General features: G+C 55.9%; 1 protein-coding gene and 1 long non-coding RNA gene across 2 annotated transcripts; one reads left to right on the top strand and one right to left on the bottom strand.

Annotated features, from left to right (window-relative positions):
• The first annotated feature begins 1,803 nt into the window (after positions 1-1,803).
• Positions 1,804-21,135, top strand: IGLON5 (IgLON family member 5). Its single transcript, XM_064380980.1, has 8 exons — positions 1,804-1,882; positions 11,337-11,415; positions 12,807-13,039; positions 14,607-14,726; positions 15,983-16,117; positions 16,305-16,425; positions 16,953-17,107; positions 18,954-21,135. Exons 1-8 carry the CDS (start codon positions 1,804-1,806, stop codon positions 19,040-19,042), a joined length of 1,011 nt encoding a protein of 336 aa, XP_064237050.1. The 3' UTR covers positions 19,043-21,135.
• Positions 5,623-13,374, bottom strand: LOC135276727 (uncharacterized). Its single transcript, XR_010344217.1, has 4 exons — positions 13,118-13,374; positions 11,476-11,606; positions 7,056-7,234; positions 5,623-5,764 (listed from the first exon to the last, which is right to left on the bottom strand). It is a non-coding gene; the product is annotated as an uncharacterized LOC135276727 (long non-coding RNA).
• Positions 21,136-21,375: the final 240 nt, after the last annotated feature.

The raw sequence follows: 21,375 nt of genomic DNA, 5'->3' as shown, positions 1-21,375 counted from the left end.
TGAGGCAGGAGAATCACTTGAACCCAAGAGGCGGAGATTGCGGTGAGCCAAGACCGTGCCATTGCACTCCAACCTGGGGAACAAGAGCAAAAGTCTGTCAAAGAAAAGAAAAGGACAAGGCAGAGATTTGTTTTGGAGGCAGAGCCGGAGGCTCTTGCAGACAGATTGGATGTGAGGGGAAGGGGAAAGAATTGAGGATAGATATGTTTTTGAGGCAGAACAGCCCCTACTGAGTAACTTCAAAAGCTCCTGCCTTGAACTGCTACAGAAATAACGTAGACTCAGAGATAATTTTGCTCCTGCCTATGCCAAGGGGACAGGAACAGAAGGGTGGAATACAGCTAATAAAGAGGTGCAAAGTGGAAAGGGGAGGAAGAAGCTGACTACAGGTGGTCGAGGTGCTGGGTGGAGCCGGGAGCTGCTCCAGGATCTTTCTTCTCAATAACCTTGGGCAATAAGGATTTTTCCATCTTGCAGGGGAAGATGCTGAGGTTCTGGGAAGAGAAGTGGCTTGTCCAAGGTCACACAGCCAAGTCAGTGAAAGAACAGGGAGCCAGGATGTTTTGCACCTAAACCCTGGATTATGGTTTCCTCCCCACCTGCTCCCCCAAGATAAGTCCCCCAGTCTCTTCTCATTGCCCTATTATACTGGGGATGAGGATTGGGGTGGAGACAAAAAGCAAATTTCACTCCAAAAATCAGTGTTCGTTATCTATGAAAATAGAGGGAAGAGCTGAACTGTGTCCCACAGGAAGAGGGGCCTGGGGGCCTGGACTCCTGGGTCAGAGGGAGGAGGGGCTGGGGGCCTGGACTCCCCAGTCTGAGGGAGGAGGAGGCCGGGGGCCTGGACTCCTGGGTCTGAGGGTGGAGGGGGCCGGGGGCCTGGACTCCTGGGTCTGAGGGTGGAGGGGGCTGGGGACCTGGACTCCAGGGTCTGAGAGAGGAGGGGCTGGGACCTGGACTCCTGGGTCTGAGGGTGGAGAAGGCTGGGGGCCTGGACTCCTGGGTCTGAGGGTGGAGGGGGCCGGAGGCCTGGACTCCTGGGTCTGAGGGTGGAGGGGGCTGGGGACCTGGACTCCAGGGTCTGAGAGAAGAGGGGCTGGGACCTGGACTCCTGGGTCTGAGGGTGGAGGGGGCTGGGGGCCTGGACTCCTGGGTCTGAAGGAGGAGGGGGCTGGGGGCCTCGACTCCTGGGTCTGAGAGAGGAGGGCCTGGGACCTGGACTCCTGGGTCTGAGGGTGGAGGGGGCCGGGGACCTGGACTCCTGGGTCTGAGGGTGGATGGAGCTGGGGGCCTGGACTCCTGGGTCTGAGAGAGGAGGGACTGGGACCTGGACTCCTGGGTCTGAGAGTGGAGAGGATGGGGCTAGTCTCCTAGGTCTGAGGGAGGATAGGGACCTGGAGGAGGGAGCTGGGTTTTAGGAAGTATCTCAGACTCCGGGTTCTGCGGACGGGGTGGAAAGACGTGGGGACGCCTGGGGCGGGAGGGGGTAGGGGCCGGGCCGCAGTAACAAAGGCCTCTCCCTCCAACAAGCAACCCCCCCTCGACCCCGCCTCCCCGGCCCCCCGCCTCTCCTGATTGGCCGGTCTCCCTGCCCGTCAGCGCCGCCCCCCTCCCCGGGTCTGCAGCAGCTCCGGCCGCCTCGTCGCGCCCCCCCAGCCCCCTCCCCCCGCCCCCGCCGCCCCCCGGGCCGGTGCAGCCGCAGGCGGGGTCCCCCTCCCCCTCCCCCCCTCTCCCCCTAGGCCTCGCGCGCCCCGGACCGGCCCCCCCTTTCCCCTCCCCCTCCGCGCCGCCTCTGCCGCGATGCCCCCCCCTGCGCCCGGGGCCCGGCTCCGGCTTCTCGCCGCCGCCGCCCTGGCCGGCTTGGCCGTCATCAGCCGAGGTACCGCAGCGCCGGGGGCGGGGGGCTCGACCGGGACGCCAGGGTCTTGGGCGGGGGATCGGGGGATCAGGGGTGGGGGTCGGGGGGCTGCATCCCTGGGCCGGGGAGGGGAGGCCCCGGGACGCCGAGGTCTGGGCCCGGGGGCAAGGTCTGCATCCCCTGGCTGGGCAGGGGGACCTCGGACGTGGGGGTCCGCGCCCTGGGGCAGGGGTCGGCGTCCCGGGGCCGAAGCCGGGCCCAGGGGCGGAGGTCTGCTTCCCCGGGCGGGCAAGAGGGTCGCAGACACCTAGCCCGGCCTGGGGGCGAGAGTCTGCGGCTCCTGTGAGGAGGGGGCAGACACTGGAGTCGGGGTCCCCGGGCCGGATCTCTAAACTGAGTTGGGGTGAGGGGCAGGGGATGATGCCCTGTCAGGGCTCTTCATCTGTACGTGGAGAGGGCCCCTGAAGAGGTCCTTGCCGGGGGCTAGGGTAGACATCTGCGGACAGAGGTCGGGGCATGGATGTCTTCCCAGGGTCAAGAGGAGGGTACAAGAGTGTCCACAGACCTACGTCTCAGGGTCAGAAAAAGAGGGGAAGGGGCTGAAATCCCCCAGCGGGGTCATCTAGGTTGAGAGAAAGTGTTGATACTTGGGGGGCTGCAGTTATGTGGGGGAGAAGGGAGCTGGAGATGCAGGAAGTTGGGGTGCTGGGCTGGGGTCTTGGATTCCGAAGCTCTGACTGAATGTCTGGGTTCCTGGGGCTGGACAGAGGAAGAGCGATCGGCACGGGCGGATGAGGGAGAGGGAAGGGAAGGGTTAAGGCAGGGTCAGAGGGTTAACCCTGGTCCTCTCAGTCGGGGAGAGGGCCTGGGGCAGGTTTCTGCACTGAGGTTAGATAGCTGGACCTTGAGTCTCCCCAGTAGGGCCTGGCAGGCAGGCGGTGGTCAAGGAGATTCTCAGATCCCCCCTAAGAAAAGGGAGGAGAGTGCAAGGAGGCAGGAGGCCGGAAGGTGGGTGCTCAGCAGGCAGGGAGCTGGGTTAATTCAGACTTTCTGGAGGATTCCCCCAGGCCCTCCCTCGAACAGAGTCCTGGGGACAACCGAGAGCCCCGACAAGTCTCAGGGACGCCGCCCACACAGACCGAGTCTCTCGCACAGAAACCCCGTCACAGCGTCCCACACAAAGCAGCACCTGCAGACACCAGTTACGCAAACACAACACAGCCCCATCCACGAAGGACGCAGGGACCCGGCGGGCCAGAGCCTCAGTGCCTCGCTGGCCCTCCCCCTATCTGACCAGTCTGAATCGCCTTCTGACTTTCTGACCACCTGTCTCTGTCTCTGTCATGCATCTCTTTAGGTCTCTGTGTCTCTGCCATTTCTGGAAGCACCCATCCTTTCACATCTGTTATCCACTGGGAACTTTCCACCTGCCTCTGTCTCTGCGTAATTGTCCCTCCAACCCTGCTGCTGACAGCACAGTTCCACATCTGTCTGTCTCTGCTTTTCAGACTGTTGCCCACTGGCACCCCGCTTGAGTCTTGCTTGATCCCTCACTTGTTCCTTAATCCTCATTCACTTCTCTCATTTCATTTCCTTCTCATTTATTTCCTGTTCTCCTTCCTTCCTTTTTTCCTCTTTCTCTGTCTTTCTCTCTCTCCCTCTCTCTTTCTTTCTCCCTCCCTCCCTCCCTCTCTCCCTTTCTGTCTTTCTTTCTTCCCTTCTTTTTGAGACAGGGTCTCACTTTCTCACCTAGGCTGGAGTGCAGTGGTGCAATCGTACACACAGCTCACTGCAGCCTCAACCTCCTGACCTCAAGGGATCCTGCCTCCTTAGCCTCTGGAGTAGCTGGGACCACAGATGCACGCTACCACACCTGGCTAATTTAAAAATTTTTTTTATAGAGATGGGGGTCTCACTTACATTGCCCAGACTAGTCTCAAACTCCTGGCTTCAAGTGATCCTCCCACCTGGGCCTCCCGAAGTGCTGGGATTACAGGCAGGAGCCACCGTGCCAGCCACCTCTTCCTCCTTTCTCTCTTTGCCTTGTCTCTTGCCTTCTCCTTCCTCCTCCTTTTCTTTCCCCACTCCTTGTACCCTTTGTGGACTTTCCCCACTTTCCTGTTTCTTCTGTCTCCCTCCCCTTCTCTCTCTCCTTTTAACTTCCCACTTTTCATATTCACCACATTCATTTTTTTTTTTAGATGGAGTTTCCCTCTTGTTGCCCAGGCTGGAGTGTAGTGGCATAATCTTGGCTCACTGCAACCTCCGCCTCCTGGGTTCAAGTGATTCTCCTGCCTCAGCCTCCCAAGTAGCTGGGACTACAGGTGCCTGCCACCACACTGGGCAAATTTTTGTATTTTTAGTAGATACAGGGTTTCACCATGTTGGCCAGGCTGGTCTCAAACTCCTGACCTCAGGTAATCTGCCCACTTCGGCCTCCCAAAGTGCTGGGATTACAGGCAGGAGCCACCACATCCTGCCCCCACATTCACTCTTAAAGTCACAACAAATTATTTTGGGGCTAGACTGGGGCAGGAAGCTGTGGCGGAGCCAGGATGTGGCCTGTGACCTTGGTCAAGTCTTTCCCCACCTCTAGTCTTAGGCTCCCCATTTAAGAACTGGGGGTGAGAGGGGATCGGGTGGGGTTGAGTTGAGACAGAATGAGATGCCAGAAAGACACCCCCACCCACCCAAGGACAGTTTGAGCTGTCTGGGGGAAAAAAAGCTCATGGCAAGATCTAAGAGAAGAAACTAGCATCTCCTCTCTTCTTTTATTCATGATCTTGTCCAAGTTGCAAGAGGAATGCATTGCAAAAGAGTCCACCTCTGATAAGGGCGAACCCCACTGTGCTCCTGCCCTGCCACCCACCCTTTCTCACAACCACTGTCTTGAAAGAACTGGTCTGTGGCTGGAGCACATCCTTCCATAGCTTTCTCTCACTTCTGCAGACTCAGACACAACACACAAAGGTCAACATAAGTGATGGATTGGTTGGTTTGTTGATTTTTTTTTTCCTCAAAATAGAAGCAAAATAAGCCCGTTTCTCTGCAATCGGCCTTTTCCCACTTAACCATATCTCCCTTGCATCCATAAATATTCGTCTATCTTTAATTTTTTTCTAAATCTTTTATGTCAACACACACGCACCCCCTCACACCTACACATTTTTTTTTTTTTTTTTTTTTTTTACAAAAGTAGCTACATTGTGGTATTTTAAAACAATTCAACAAAATCAAGTGGCAGTTTCTGCAACAGCAAATGAGGTGGGTGTTTCCTTTGCTTCTGGGGCAGCTGGCAGAGTGATGATGGTGGCCAGGAGGGGGCAGGAGCCCCTGATTTTAGTCCCTGCACTGCCCCTGACCAGCTAGCTCTCCCCAGGACCTCCGGGCTCTGGGTTCGTCTGACTTGTGGGCTGTGCTTGATTGGTTCCTACGGCAAATGCTCATGGGGACCAGGGTCGCTATTTTAGGCACTGGATATGTACACATGACAGCGAGAGAACCAGGCAAAGTCACTGCCCTCACGGAGCTTAGATCATAGCGGGACAGAGAGAGATCAAAGACCAAAACCCAAACCCAAAAATAAACAAATAAAAGGTAATTTCAGAGAGTGATGAGTAATGTTAAGAAGATGGAAGTGACTTGGCTTTTGAGCTCAGGTGGTTGAGGAAACCGTCTCTGCGCAGAGAAGAATGGAGTTAAGACCCGAGGGAAGAGGGGAAGTCAACCTTTCAAAGTCGACGGCAGAGGCAAATACCTTGAGGCGGGACCAGCAGGAAGGAGGGTCCAGGCTGGGCGTGGTGGCTCGCACCTGTAACCCCAGCACTTCCGGAGGCCGAGGAGGGCGAATCACTTGAGCTCAGGAGTTCAAGACTAGCCTGGGCAACATGGGGAAACTCATCTCTACAAAAAAAAGAAAAAATACAAAGATTAGCCAGGTGTGGTGACACGTGCCTGTAGTCCCAGCTGCTCAGGAGGCTGAGGCAGGAGAATCGCTTGAGCCTGGAAGGGGGAGGCTGCAGTGAGCAGAGATGGTGCCACTGCACTCCAGCCTGGGTGACAGAGTGGTACCTCATCTCAAAACAAAAAAAAAAGAAGGAAAGATGCATCTAGTTCCAGGATTCTTGGCGCAGGGTCTGGACTCCCTGGGTGTCACCGGCACCAATGCCCTCAGACTTCTAAGGTCAGCAAAGGAGGGAGAAGGAGCCTCCTGGGGGCTCCTGGGTGCCAGACACGCCAGGGCCAGCCCCTTCTCACAGCCTTTCCCAGCCAGAGCCGCACCCCCTCCTCCCTGCCCCAGTCTCATGCACCCACCCCTTCCTCCACTCCCTGCATCCCAGGTTTCCCACCTGTGTCTTCTGGGACTTTGGAATCGGAGTGTCACTCTCCTGACCCCTGCCAACCAGCTTTGCCTAAGTTCCTTGGCAGGGCAGCAGGAGATTCTTACCCCCAACCCAAGGTCACTCCACTTGTTAGAGATCTCTTTCTCTCTTAGGAAAAGTCACCTGCCTACCACCACAGGTATGAGGCCTGTGAGTCTGGACTGTAAATCCCACGAGGGCAGGGACCAAGTGAGCCCTCTGATCGTCACCAGACACCTCCCTTGCCACAGGCTGGTACCTACCACATAATCATCCCGACAGCCAACTCACAGATGGCTGTTTGCAGCACTTAACTGTCAGGCACTGTACTAGAACCTTTACTTGGATTACGTCTTGTAATCCTCCCCACAAGCCGATGAGGAAGGTGCGATTATAATTTCCGTTACAGGTGGGGAAACTGAGTCCCAGAGAGGCGAAGTAAGTTGTGTGCTCAGCGGCAGAGCTGGGACTTAAACCCAGCTGCCTGGCTGCTACACTGCGTCCCCTGAGCCCCCTAGTTACACAGGGTTGGCTTTATCAGTAGATGCTTACCAGGGTGTCTGTCTGGGAGTCACTGACTCAGAGCAATTGACAGCCCAGACACAGCCCTGCCCTCCCCCAGCCACCCAGCTCTCCTGAGCAGAGCATTTAGGGAGACCTAAGCCAAGCCAGGGATAGCAATAGATGGTTCCTAAAAAAGAAGGTGCTGTTAGGAACCGCTAGCATTTATTGGGTTCTTTCCGCATGCCAACAGCTGAGCTAAACACCTGGCTTGCATATTCTCACGGAATCCCTCACAAAAACCCTTGCAGGGAAGAAATCCTATTTCTCACCTTATACAGTGGAGAAACTGAAGCTCACACTGGCCGGGAGTGAGGGTCATTCAGCTAGGAAGTGGTGGGACAGACATTTGATCTTCCAGCGCAAGCTCCTCAGGGATTTATTATCTGGTCTCTGGGGACCGTCCATGCCCCTTCCACAAACACTTCCCAGTTCTCAGGTTGGCTCAACCCTGTAGAGGACACAGCTAGGATTCAGGCTCTTACAAAAGTCCTCATCACTGTCTCAGCTAAGTCAAACAGTGCCCAGAAGAAGGAGTGGGGACTCTGCATTGAACAGGCAGAAAGGTCCTCCTGGAGCAAGGGACATTTGCACTGGGGTCTTGAAGAATGAGTAGGAGTTCAAGAGTTGAGTGTTGCAGGCATCCATTTATATTCATTTATTCAACAAATATTTCCCAAGGCCTCTGGTGGGCCAGGGCCTGTGCTGGGAGATGCTGGGGACACACCAGGCTTTACCCCCAAGAAACTTCTAGTCTGATAGGGAATCCAGACACAGGCGGTCACCACAGTGCAATGGACAATCCCCAGAGACCAGATAGTAAAGTCCTGAGGCGCCGAGAGTCCTGTCTTCCCTGCAGAGTCCACTCCCCACCCAAGTGACCGGATAATAAAGCCCTGGCCAGGCACTGTGACTCATGCCTGTAATCCCAACATTTTGGGAGGCTGAGGTGGGAAAATGGCTTGAGCCCAGGAGTTCCAGACCAGCTTGGGCAACATAGCAAGACTTCAGCTCTTAAAAAAAAAAAATAGCCAGGTGTGGTGGTGTGTGCCTGTAGTCCAAGCTACTTGGGAGGCTGAGGTGGGAGGATTGCTTGTGCCCAGAAGGTTGAGGCTGCAGTGAGCCATGATCATGCCAATGCATGCCAGCCCGGGCAACAGAGCGAGACTCTGCCTCAAAATAAAAATACAAATAAAAAATAAAGCCCCAAGAAGCCTGGAATGGTATGTAGGCTCAATTCATGGGGGCAGTGCCTGCTTCAGTCAGCATCTGAGTTCAGGAGCCCTGGAGCCCCAGAACCTTAGGGGAGGCACCTTGGACAGCTCCCTCTTTTCCCTTTCTTGGTTCCTGTAGGACGGAAAGTAGGGTGTGATTTTGCCCCCTACGGGGCATCTGGCAATGTCTGGAGGGATTTTTGGTGGGGTAGGGGGAGCAATTGGCATCAAGTGGATTCAGACCGGAGATGAGACGCTGCCGACATCCTAGGTTGCACAGGACAGTCTGGCCCCAAACGGCAGCAGCGCTGGGGTTTAGGAACCCTGGCCCAGTCGGTGTCTCAGCAGGAGCATGGCAAATCCTGTGTGTGTCTGGGGTATAGGGCAGGGTATGTGTCTGTCTTCACCAGCCTGGGAAGGGATCTTGGTGTGTACGTGTGACTGGCAGCACTACCCATGACTGCCTTTCAGTCCAGGTTTTTCTTGCTGACTTTCCAATTCCCTGCATCTGCATGTGTGTGTGTGCGTCCAGCCGTGTGTGATCTGATCACAGGTGACAACGTGACCCAATTCTCGGCCCAGCGTGGCCCCTTTGTGCTTGAGGGGATGTGACAGTGTCGCTGCCTTGTTACATGGGTTGTAGCTTTGTGTGCATCTGACCCAGGGCCTTGCAAGGTGGAAAGTTGGGGAAATTGTGGTGCCCGGGCCAGTGGTGTCTCTGTAACCAGTTATGTTAGTAAGCACGCGCACACGTGTGTGTATGTGTGTGTGTGTATTTGTGCGTGGTGTAGGAATGTAATTGTGTGTGGACTTTGCAGCCATGCATGGGGCTGTTGATGTCGGTAGCGCCATGTGGGAAATATTGTATATGGTGGAGTGACTCAGGGTGCAGCAGTTGCTTGGCCTGGGACTGACCCTTTTGTCTGTCTGAATGTGACATTGGGCTGAATGTGACAATATGAGCGCTCCTGGGGCAGAGCCTTCTTTCCAGCTGACCTACTGCTGGGTGTCTGTGCGGAGCTGGGCGTGTCAGCATCACTATGTGTTCGCACCTGTCCCTCTGAGCAGGGCCATAGCCATGCGTGTCTGAGAGAGTGGGACCGTCTCCTGTGTTTGTATGCATGTGACTGTGTGTGTGTGTCTGTGTGTGTATGGGTGTAGCTGGAGCTGTTTGTGTCTGTATGACTGTGTGTGTACCTCTCTGTCTGGGTAAGGGCATAGCAAGTGTGGGGACTGTTTCTAGGCCTGGAGAGGTCGCTGCCTTGTCCAAGCCAGTTTGTGTGTGTGTGTGTGTGCATTCATCATCCACCCCCGAGCTGTCTCCTGTTGTTCCCAGGGCCGTATGTAGCAGTGCCCACTGTTTATCTCGGGGACGGTGAGCCCCCTCCCTCCATCGTCTTCAAATCCCAGCAGTGACTCTGGCATGAGGGAGCCCAGGGTAAGGGGCTGCAGGGCCCAGCCCCAAGCCCCAGAACCTGGCCAACCCACTGCACCTGGCTCCGTCCTGGCCCCATCCTGTGGGGTTGCGGATGGAGAGGGCCCCTGGGAGTCATTGGGGCAGCACGGGCCATTAATTCATTAGATTAATTAGCTTCTTGCCCTGGCTGGGGGCAGGGGAGCCCCGCATAGGCCCCTCCCGCTCCAGGAGTCCAAGGTCATCCAGCCAGCCTTCCTCCCTCTCCGCCTGGTGCCGGCTCCACCGCCTCCGCATGCCCACCCCCCACTCCCTGGCCCTGGTCCAGCCCGCTGGCCACGGTCTACAGAGAGATGACTGCGTGGGGGTGATGGGGCCTGCCTGCCTGCTGAAGTGTGCGAGCGGGCGTGGGCACACACCTGCAAGCGTGCCCTGGAGAGCTTGGGCACACAGTGTGCCTGTGCCTGCGTAGATGTGTGTGTCTGTGAAGGTTCTTGTGTGTGTGTAAGGATGTGTGTCTGAGTATGTACATGTGTGCATCTCTGTGTGCACATGTTCATATCTGTGTCTGCATGTCTGTGTACACATATGTGCTGAGTGTCTACATGCATCTGGTGTTATGTCTTTCAGTGCATTTCTGAGTTGATGTATGTGTGCATCTGTGTACTTATGGGCCTGTGTGTATATATCTGTGTGTATTCACGTATATATGTGTGTTTCTGTTTGTATGCATATATACTATGCTCTCATCTGTGCATAGGTACACGTATGTCTGCATATTGTACCTGAGAATATTCATGTGCCCATGTACATGTATTTGTGTGTATGTATGTGTGTATACATGTATTCTGTGCACGTATCTGTGTGCTGATTTACCTGTGTACATATGTCTGTGCATATGTATATGTATATCTCTGCATATGTATATGTATCTATGTAATTGTGTTTTTTTTGAGATGAGTTTTGCTCTTCTTGCCCAGGCTGGAGTGCCATGGCATGGTCTTGGCTCACTGCAACCTCCACCTCCCGGGTTGGAGTGATTCTCCTACCTCAGCCTCCTGAGTAGCTGGGATTACAGGCACCCGCCACCAAGCCTGGCTAATTTTTGTATTTTTAGTAGAGACAGGGTGTCACCATGTTGACCAGGCTGGTCTCGAACTCCTGATCTCAGGTGATCCACCCGCCTTGGCCTCCCAAAGTGCCAGGATTACAGGTGTGAGCCACCGCGCCCAGCCGTATCTATGTAATTGTTAATCTGCTCAAATTGGCATGTGTGTCGCTGTACTCTGTATCTGTGAATTTATGTGTTCTATGTACAGAGGTATCTCTGTCTGTGTATGTCTTATGTGTACATGTGTCTATGTACAAGTGTCTACATGTATATGTTTGCATATGTGTCTCTGTATATATGTGTCTGTGTACACACGCATCTGTGTTTGTGTGCTGTGATTGTCTCTGCATCTCTGGAGGTGTGTAGGTTTGTGTGTCCATGGGAGCCTATCCATCTGAGTCATGTGGGCTCATGGGAAGATATTCTCTCTGGGTCTCTGTCTTCCTCTCTCAGGGTCTCTGTCTCTTTCTCTCTGGGTCTCTGTCTCTCTCTTTGTGTGTGTGTGTCTCTGTCCCCTCTCTCTGGATCTCTGTCCCCCTTTCTGTGGGTCTCTGCCCCCCTCTCTCTCTGAGTCTATGTCCCCCTCTGTCTCTGGGTCTCTGCTGCTCTCTCTGGGTCTCTGTCTCTCTCTTAGCCTGTGTCTGCTCTGATTGTGTCTACTGCGTGTATATCTCTGGAAACATCAGTGCATGTGTGTGGCAGTGAGTGTAGGCGGTGTCTGTGCCTGCAAGGATGTGCGTGTGCATGTGTGCAGATGCCACCATGCCCGGGCTTTGCCTGAGCTGCCACGGCTGAGTCACCCCACCTTCCACAGGGCTGCTCTCCCAGAGCCTGGAGTTCAACTCTCCTGCAGACAACTACACGGTGTGTGAAGGCGACAACGCTACCCTCAGGTACCTCCTCGGTGGGTGGGGACGCGGATCTCCTGGAGCCACACGGTCCTGCCCCTTTACCTTCGAAGCTTCACCTTCCTGGGTGGGATCCTGGTTACAGGGACAGCCTGGGATGGGAAGATTTGGGCTCCACATTCCCCTCAGGAGCGACACACTCTGAGCTGGCTCCCCCTCGGCTTCAGTGTCCCCATCTGTCAAAGGGACAGAGAGATGTTAACTACCACTGAGTTATTATGAGGATTCAAGAATTTACGCACACACTACGCTTAGAGAGCAGGATGGCTCTTCAAACACGGCAGCCGGGACACCCCTTCCCAGGTCTCCCCCTCTCCTCACCCTGCTCCTGCTCCGCCTCTCTGGGTCTCCGTCCCCCTTTGTCTCTGAGTCTCTGTCTCTCTCTCTCTGGGTCTCAGTCTCTGTGTGTATGTGTGTTTCTGCCCTCTCTTTCTGGGTCTCTGTCCGCCTCTCTCTGTGTGTGTCTCTCTCTGGGTCTCTGTCTTTCTCTCTGGGTCTCTGTCCCTCTCTCTGTGGGCCTCTGTTCCCCTCTCTCTGGGGCTCTGTCCCTTTCTCTGGGTCTCTGTCCCCCTTTCTCTGGGTGTCTGTTTTTCTCTTTCTGGGTCTCTGTCCCCCTTTCTCTAGGTCTCTGTCTCTTTCTATCTGGGTCTCTGTCTCTGTGTATGTGTGTATGTGTGTGTGTCTCTGTCCTCTCTCTCTGGGTCTCTGTCCCCCTCTCTCTGGGTCTCTGTAGCTTTCTCTCTGGGTCTCTCTCTCTCTCTCTCTGGGTCTCCATCCCCCTTTGTCTCTGGGTCTCTGTCCCTCTCTCTGTGGGTCTCTGTCCTCTCTCTGGGTCTCTATCCCTCTCTGTCTCTGGGTCTCTATCCCTCTCTGTCTCTGGGTCTCTGTCTCCCTCTCTTTCTGGGTCTCTGTCCCCCGTTTCTCTCTCTGGGTCTCTGTCTCCCTCTCTTTCTAGGTCTCTGTACCTTTCTCTGGGTCTCTGTCCCCCTCTCTCTGGGTCTCTGTCCCCCCTCTCTCTCTGAGTCTCTGTCCCTCTCTCTGTGGCTCTCTGACCCCTCTCTCTGGGTCTCTGTCTCCTTCCTTCTGCCTCTCTCTTCCTCTCTCCCAGATCATCTCTTCTCCCCTTTCTGTGTCTCTGACACACACGATCATTCAATAACCACAAGCTATCCTTCCATTCTGCACTTGGGCTCACAGTTTCCTCCCTGAGGCTCAGCTTACCCTGGCTGTGTGGTGGGCACAGCAGCATCCATCCCACAGGGCTGTGGTGGGACCTGGGGATGTGGTAGCCTCCTTCTCCCTCCCACCCCTTCAGCTGGGGAAGGCTCAGGCAGGGTGAGTGGAGAAGAACCTTCCCACGCTCATGCTCCCTGCAGCTGCTTCATTGATGAGCATGTGACCCGCGTGGCCTGGCTAAACCGCTCCAACATCCTGTACGCTGGCAACGACCGCTGGACCAGCGACCCTCGGGTGCGGCTGCTCATCAACACCCCCGAGGAGTTCTCCATCCTCATCACCGAGGTGGGACTCAGCGACGAGGGCCTCTACACCTGCTCCTTCCAGACCCGCCACCAGCCGTACACCACTCAGGTCTACCTCATCGTCCACGGTGAGCCCTCGGCCGGGACTCAGCTGGGTGAAGGGGTGGAGAGCGTGGGGGAGACGAGTCATGATGACAGATACTCACCAAGTGTTCTCCAACCCCGCGGGTACATGGCCAGGAAGACAGATGCAGCCTTGCCCTTGGGGATTTCAGCACAACAGAAGGAGGCTGGTCACACAGACAGTGACACGTCTGCTTGATCGCTTCTAGGGCAGGAGAGCTACAGGATGACAGGGTGCTTGGGGGAAGAACACGTTCATTAGTTCTGCCCCATTCCTGGAGTGCCTACTCTGTGCAAGCACTGATCTAGGCACCAGGGCTACAGAGCAAGGCAGGCTGTCCCTGTGCCTTGGGAGCTGATTTTCCAAGGAGAGGCTGGTGGCGGGGGAGGGGGAGGGGGCTTCCCAGATGTGACATCTGAGCTGATGCCTTTGGCTGGGCACAGGGCTAAGACCAGAAAAGCAACAGGGTGTGCAGGGGCCAGGCGAGAAAATGAGCCAAGGGCGTGAAGGGAAGTCCCACGAGGCTGAGGCTGGAAGTGCCAGATCCAGAGCAGGAGAGATGGGGCTGGAAAGTTCCACAGCAAGGCGGGAGGCAGAGGGAGAGGTGCAGAGAGCGGTCAGGACCCAGCTCTTGGGGCATCTGAAATGGGGGAGGACAGGGAGCACCTGGAGAGACAGGACCTGGAGACAGGGAGAACCCAGGGGGATCCCGGCAGGCTCCAGCTCTGGAGCCAGACTGCCTGGGTTCCAACCTCAGCACACTGTCCACCAGCCCAGGGACCCTGAGCAGGAGGAGAGGCCCTGGACTCCTCCTCCGCAAAATGGGGATGGTGCTGTCATATGTCAAATCCCAGACGTCGTCAATTAGAAGAGCCATTTTTATTTTATGCCCTGCTAGAAAAGAAAAGAAAAAAAGCCCTACTGATGATACCCTGGCATCTTATCTCGAAGGGCCATCCTGCTTGGAGAAATGGTCAAATGAGGGGGAGGGGCAGGGAAGCACAGACATGTCTTAAAATTGATGAAATATGGTAACATTCACCCCAGAGGCTGGTAGTGAGCATCCAATCAGTGGATTTTGGCAAAGCAATCAGAATAGAATCTGTCACACAGAAAGTTCCATGTGGGTATTTGTTAAATAAATTAATTTAAAATAATAATAAATACAAATAGAGACAGAGAAAGGAATTCAGACCCCGAGATGGAGAAATCAAGTTAGGATGAAGGTGGAGAGAGAAAAGAGACAAGACCAGCAATTAGACAAGAAGAAGCCAGCCCCAAACAGAGGTTTCAAAGAAGATAGCAGAGACTCATGGGTCTGAGGGAGGAGGGGCTGGGGTCCCAGATTCCTGGGTCTGAGGGAGGAGGGGCTGGGGTCCCGGATTCCTGGGTCTGAGGGAGGAGGGGCTGGGGTCCTGGATTCCTGGGTCTGAGGGAGGAGGGGCTGGGGTCCTGGATTCCTGGGTCTGAGGGAGGAGGGGCTGGGGCCCTGGACTCCTGGGGCTGAAGGAGAAAGGGCTGGGGGTATGGATTCCTAGGCGTCCACGTTCAGCCTCTCCCCCTGCCCTCAGTCCCTGCCCGCATTGTGAACATCTCGTCGCCTGTGACGGTGAATGAGGGGGGCAATGTGAACCTGCTTTGCCTGGCTGTGGGGCGGCCGGAGCCCACGGTCACCTGGAGACAGCTCCGAGGTGAGGACCCCATCCCAGGCCGAAAGCCCCGTCCCCTACTGCGCAGTCTGGGCCCCTCCATTCCCCATATCCCTAGCTAGTTTCCCAAGCCCGCTTATCCCTGGCCCCTTGGCTTCCCCTCCCAGCCTGCTTCCAGTTATCTCATCCACAGACCCCAGACCTAAGAGGCTTCACCACTGGCCTGCCACCTGCCATCCCAGGCCTGGGGCACTGCTTCTGCATCACTTGCCAAACCCCAGCCTGCTCCACTTCCCCAACCCCAGTGTCCCCCGTCTCTCCACTCAGGCTAAAGTCCCCTGCCCCTAGATGCCCTAAGCCAGGCTGCACTAGCAGTCCTGCATACATCTCTGCCTCTCTTCTGCTGGATACTCTAGCCCAGTGGGCCTCATGGTATGGACCCCAGATTTGAAGCATCAGCATCCCTTGGGAACTTGCCAGGAATGCACTTTCCCAGGCTCCAGCCAAGACCTGCTGAATCCAAAGCTCCCTCCCCCTCAACAAGCCCCAAGAACCAGTGCTCAAGGCTACCCACAGACAGTGCCAGGGTGCCCATACATGACAGTCCAGGTCTTAGACATCACCCACCAGCCCTTTTATGTGGATCTCCACCAGCAGATCCCAGACCCCTGGGTCCTCATTCTCGGGGTCTTCGAAGACCCATGGTGCCGATCACTAGATTCCATTCTCTGAATCCCTGGATCCTGCCCCACTGGGTCATTTGAGTCCCATGATCCTGGTCTCGAGATCCGGGATCTCTGGGTGCTCTAAGTCCCAGAGGGTCTTCTGAGACTGCTGCTCTGTTGTATTCGGATTGCTGATCCCAATCACCAGATCCTGATTCCCTAGACCCCATGAACCGGATCCCAGAATGAGGACCCTGCTCCACTGGATCTGTATTTACTAGATCCTTCTGAGACCTAAGACCCTGAGATCACCCTCCCCATTGGGGTCCTCCCCATAGAGCCCCATGATCTGAGTCAGATTCCTGGAGGGATCTCCTGAACCCTCAGATTCTCTGACCCACCCCACTGGGTTCCAGATACTGAATCCCAGACCCTCATTCCTTCCCCCACCCCGACCTGGAGAGATCCCGAATCCCCGGCCCCGCAACCCCTCCCCCACCCCACCCCCATTGACCCGGGCACTCCAGGCCTTGCCGTGCCCGCCCCGCTGATGTGTGTCCGTGTTGTGCCCGTGTTGTCCCGTGTTAAGTGTTTGTGTCCGGCCCTGCCCCCTCCTCCTCCTTCCCCCCACAGACGGCTTCACCTCGGAGGGAGAGATCCTGGAGATCTCTGACATCCAGCGGGGCCAGGCCGGGGAGTATGAGTGTGTGACTCACAACGGGGTTAACTCGGCGCCCGACAGCCGCCGCGTGCTGGTCACAGTCAACTGTGAGCTCCCCGCCCCCCACACTGGGCACGAAAGGGTGGAGGGACCCCGAGTCCCTGGGGAGGTGGGGTCTGAGGGAGGAGGAAGCCCGGAGCAAGGCTTCCCGGCCTGAGGGAGGCGGGGCTGGGGGCAGGACTCCTTCCGTCCCCACGCGGCTAAGAGAATTCGCTGACCCTTGCCCCTCGCCAGATCCTCCGACCATCACGGACGTGACCAGCGCCCGCACAGCTCTGGGCCGGGCCGCCCTCCTGCGCTGCGAAGCCATGGCGGTGCCCCCCGCGGATTTCCAGTGGTACAAGGACGACAGACTGTGAGGACGGCACTGACGGGGGCCGTGGGAGAGGCAGGGGGAGGTCTTTAGTCCCTTGGGTTGTGGGGCGGGGGGATGGAGGAGGGCGGGGGAAGGCAGCAGAGCTCTGGGTTCCGGGAATTGGTGCGTCCAGCTTCTAGGTGATGGGATCGGTACAGCCCCAGGGAGACAAGCTTGGGTCCCAGGGTGATGAATGCTGGAGCCCCGTCTCCCCGGACTTTTCAGGGAGCTGGTCAGGGGTCGGGGGTCAATGCTGAGGATCTGTCGGGCAAGGTTTAGGGGAGCTGCAGAGTTCGGGAGTCCCTAGCGGCTGGGGGTGCACCATGGGAGAGTCCAGGGTGCCTGGAGAGAGGCAGCGGTGGGAGTGATCCGGGGTCCATGAGGCGCTAGAACCCGAGGCGAGAGACAACTGGGGTAGGGGACAGAATGCTGGGTCTCCGGGAAACCGGGAAACCGAGGAGCCTGAGAGGCAGGGGGCGGGCCTGGCTGGGCGCTGCAGCCCGGCCCCTGACCCGGATCCCCGACAGGCTGAGCAGCGGCACGGCCGAGGGCCTGAAGGTGCAGACGGAGCGCACCCGCTCGATGCTTCTTTTCGCCAACGTGAGCGCCCGGCATTACGGCAACTACACGTGTCGCGCCGCCAACCGGTTGGGAGCCTCCAGCGCCTCCATGCGGCTGTTGCGTGCGTCTGGGGGCGGGGCGGGGCCGGGCAGGTGGGCGGGGCACGGGCGGGGCTAGGAAGGTGGAGACGCCGAGACCGCCCCTCAGGCTGACTCTGAGCTTAGGAGACCGACTCTGAGACTGAAAAGCACTGCCAGTAAGAAACCGATCCACGCAATCAGTATTCCTTGAGCGCCAGCTAAGGGTTGGGCGTGGGGGACACAGCTGTGCACAAAAGAAACAAAGTTTGTGCATTCGCAGAGCTTATGGTTAGTAGGAGTAGAAAAGCAATAGACAAACGAGTGGACATGTAGATAAATAAGCAAACACATATATAAACAAAAAACAGTTTTGGAGGCCAGGCGTGGTGGCTCACGCCTGTAATCCTCGCACTTTGGGAGACCAAGAAGGGAGGATCACTTGAGCCCAGGAGTTTGAAACCTGCCTTGGCAACATAGTGAGACCCCATCTCTACAAAAAAAATTAAAAATCAACCTAACTAGGTGTTGCACGCCTATAGTCCCAGCTCCTCAGGAGGCTGAGGTGGGAGGATTGCTTGAGCCTGGGAGGTCGAGGCTGCAGTGAGGTATTATGATTGCACCACTACACTCTAGCCTGGGGGACAGAGCAAGACCTTGTCTCAATAAAATAGAGGAATAGGGTGGTGGCAAGATGCAGGCAGGGAGACGAGGGAGGAGGCTGCTGTAGTCATCAGGTAAGGGATGGCAGTGAGTGGCACCAAGTCTCTGTATTGAGAGACTTTTGGAGGTGATGCTCCTAGGACCAGTCATTGGACTGGATGTGGAGGGCTGATGGAAGAGGAAAGTCGAGTCAAAGGTGGTTCTGAGGTTTTGGCTTGAGGAGCTGGGTGGATGGGGCTGTACACTGAAGTACTGATACAGAGAAGTGATTAGGAGGGAGGCTGGAAGCCAGTGTGTGGGGAGGAAAGTGTGGGAGGCAGCAGTTTGGGGCATACTGAGTATAAGATGACTGGCAGAAATACCAGATAGACAGACTCTGCAAGATAGAAAGGCAGACGCTGAGAGTCCCAGGCTAAGACAGTGAAAAAGAAGTGAAGATCTGAGAGTATCTTCTAGAAACATTCTGGGCGCAGTGGCTCACACCTGTAATCTTAGCACTTTGGGAGGCCAAGGCAGGCTGATCACTTGAGGTTGGGAGTTTGAGATCAGCCTGGCCAATATGGTGAAACCCCGTCTTTACTAAAAAAAACACAAAAATTAGTCAGGTGTGGTAGTGGGCACCTGTAGTCCTAGCTATTCAGGATGCTGAGGCAGAAGGATTGCTTGAATCCAGGAGGCAGAGGTTGCAGTGACCCGAGATTGTGCCACTGCACTCCAGCCTAGGTGACAGAGCAAGACTGTCTCAAAATAAAAAAAATAAAAAAAATAATAATAAAAGCCAGGCTCAGTGGCTCACACCTGTAATCCCAGCACTTTGGGAGGCTGAAGCAGGTGGATGACGAGGTCAGGAGATTGAGACCATCCTGGCCTACATGGTGAAACCACATCTCTACTAAAATACAAAAACGTAGCCAGGTGTGGTGGTGTGCGCCTGTAATCCCAGCTACTTAGGAGGCTGAGGCAGGGAAATTGCTTGAACCGGAGAGACGGAGCTTGCAGTGAGCCAGGACCGCACTCCACTGCACTCCAACCTGGCAACAGAGCAAGACTCCATCTCAAAAAAATAATAAAATTAAAAAATAAAGAGTCAGAAAAGCAGGCACACCTAGTGAGAGATCCAGAAAGGCCCCTAAAGAGGTGGGTTCAGAAGAGACAGGCCCCCTGGAGAAACACACAAGGGGTCCCCCACTCTCAGGCCTCCCTCCATGACCCCCTCTCTTCCCACAGGCCCAGGATCCCTGGAGAACTCAGCTCCGAGGCCCCCGGGGCCCCTGGCCCTCCTCTCCGCCCTGGGCTGGCTGTGGTGGAGAATGTAGGCGCAACCCCGTGGAGCTCGCCTCCCCCTGCAGGGGGCCTCAGGCCAAGAGTGAGAAGAGGGGGAGCAGGAGCCATGGGTCTCGTGGGGGCAGAAGAGCTCTCGGCCACCGAAGAAGAAGAGGAGAGGAGGAAGAGGAGGAGGCAGAGGAAGAAAGATCTTTAGAGAACCCATCACTGTGAGGGATAACGAAAAATTATGCATCTTTCTACAGCCATTCTCGCCACCCGTTCACGTTTCCGATTGTGACCCACTCCCGCCACCCCATACCCCTCTCTCTTAGCTCAGGCTGTCAACTGGCTCGTGTGGGTGTGATTGTGTGAGTGTGAGCCTGCATGCGTGTGTAGGTGTCTGTGTCTCTGTGTGTGTGGGTGGGTGGGCTGGGGGAGGGGACTCAGCCATCCTCCCACCCCCGACACCCCCATGTCCACTGTCCCCAACCCTACTGCCTCTCACCTCTGGCTGGAGGTAGGTGTGGGGCTCTGCAGTGGAAGCTGTGAAGAGAGGCTTATCAGACTCCCTGCTTCCCCAATATATGCACGCATACTGACCCTCCCCCTGTTGAAAGGGCATCTCCTGGCAGGTTGGGAGTGGGGAGAGGTGTCGCATTCACCTGTCAAGCTGTCATTCAGCCTTTGTGAGTAAGCGGGGGACCTCCATCTGGGCTCTGGGCTTCCCTGCTGTCAACCACCAGCTTCCTGTAGCCAGAGGCCCCATTGCTGGCTCAGTAGCCTGAGACCTTCCCACTTTCCTTGTCCCTCCCCACCCTGGATTTTCTGGCCCCCTCCTGGGCCAATCGGTGCTTCCATCCAACTGTCAGACTGGTGGCAGGAGTCGCCTGTCTGTTTCAGTGCTTTGCCCTACCCCCGCCACCACTCCCCTTGGCCTTGACTTCCCCACCTGCGGCACCAGCCAGCTGCCCTTGGGGCCTTGCAGCCGGCCCACAGGTGTGGGCTTGCTGATCTATCGCTCCCTGGCCTCTCCACCAACTGTACCTCCCAAAGGCTACCTGACCACCCTCACACACACACACACACACACACACACACACACACACACACCAGCGACTGTGACCAGCAATAGCCCCCTGGCTCCAGCTGTCCTGTAGCTGGTGACTAGCTGTAGTTCCCCCTGGGTAGGCATCTGTTGTCAGGAAGCGACGCTGAGAGGCTGCAGCCTCAGCTCTGACTGTAGGAATACTCCACCCTGGTACACCACACCACACACCACACCACACCACACCAAGCGGGGGACAGAGACGCATCACACAGACATCCTGAGCCCAGACACAGATGCCATGTCAACAGCTCCGACTCCCAGGAGACCCTCTATATAAACACCCACCCCAAACCACACCACCCAGAGGCTGGTGGAGAAGAGGAGAGGGCAAGGCGCAGTGACTGTACCTCAGACGGGGGCACGGGCCCCATCCCACATTGTCTTCCATTCCCAGGGTCCAGGGGATGGGGTGGGACTGGGGAGGGATGCCAGGGAGGGGGTGGGGGGCCCTGGGGGCCGTGTGTTCCAATTCATGGGGAGTGTTAAGACCACCACACCAATAAACGCCTTTTTCCAAAGTCTGCCTGCAGGTGTCAATGTCATTAAGGATTTAAGTTAATGAAGGGCAAAGGGTAGCAGTCAACTGGTGCCTCTCCAGCATCCTTCCTATCACCTATTTTCTCATCGGTAGGCTTGGAATTGACTCATTACAGAGATGCCCTGTGATTGGCCTAAGCCACTCAGCCTATCCCATTTCCCACCGTGATTGGCTCAGAGATGGGCACATGACCCCGTAAGGCTAATGAGAAGGTGAATGCGTTCCTGAGAAGAGATGCTTTTCCGCTGGATACTGTGGCTCTGTGATGTGAGTTCTACATCTGTAGGGCTGCTTTTCTCCATCACATGGAGACATCTTGGGTCTGTGGGGATAGCAGTGGTAAAGAAGACAGCATATAGAGCCCGAGAATAATAGGAACACTAAGAAGTGCAGAGTGGAGACCTTAGAGGAACTGAGTCCATGATGGTATCATTTGAGCAGCTGGATCAAAACTTAACTGATGCCCATATCTTCATTTATCTAAGCAATAAAGTCCCCTGTATATTTAAACCAATTTGCATTGGGTTTTCTATCTCTAGTAACAAAAGGGAAAATGAAAACGAAATAGATACAGAAGAGGTGTAGGGGCCCAGAACTCCAGCCCTCGCCTTTCCAAAAGGACCCAGGGGTTCTATTTCCCAATGGCCTTTTCTACCCCAATCATTGAACAGAAGTTCTCTCACATGCTTTCCTTCCCTGAGACAGATGCTGGGTGCCCACATTTGAGTTGTTTGGTT

This window comes from Aotus nancymaae, unplaced genomic scaffold, assembly GCF_030222135.1.
Source record: "Aotus nancymaae isolate 86718 unplaced genomic scaffold, 86718_ANA_hifiasm-v0.15.2.pri h1tg000028l, whole genome shotgun sequence".
NCBI classification, from domain to species: domain Eukaryota; kingdom Metazoa; phylum Chordata; class Mammalia; order Primates; family Aotidae; genus Aotus; species Aotus nancymaae.
Note: the sequence above shows the minus strand (reverse complement) of the source record. Positions and strands in the feature narration are given on the sequence as shown.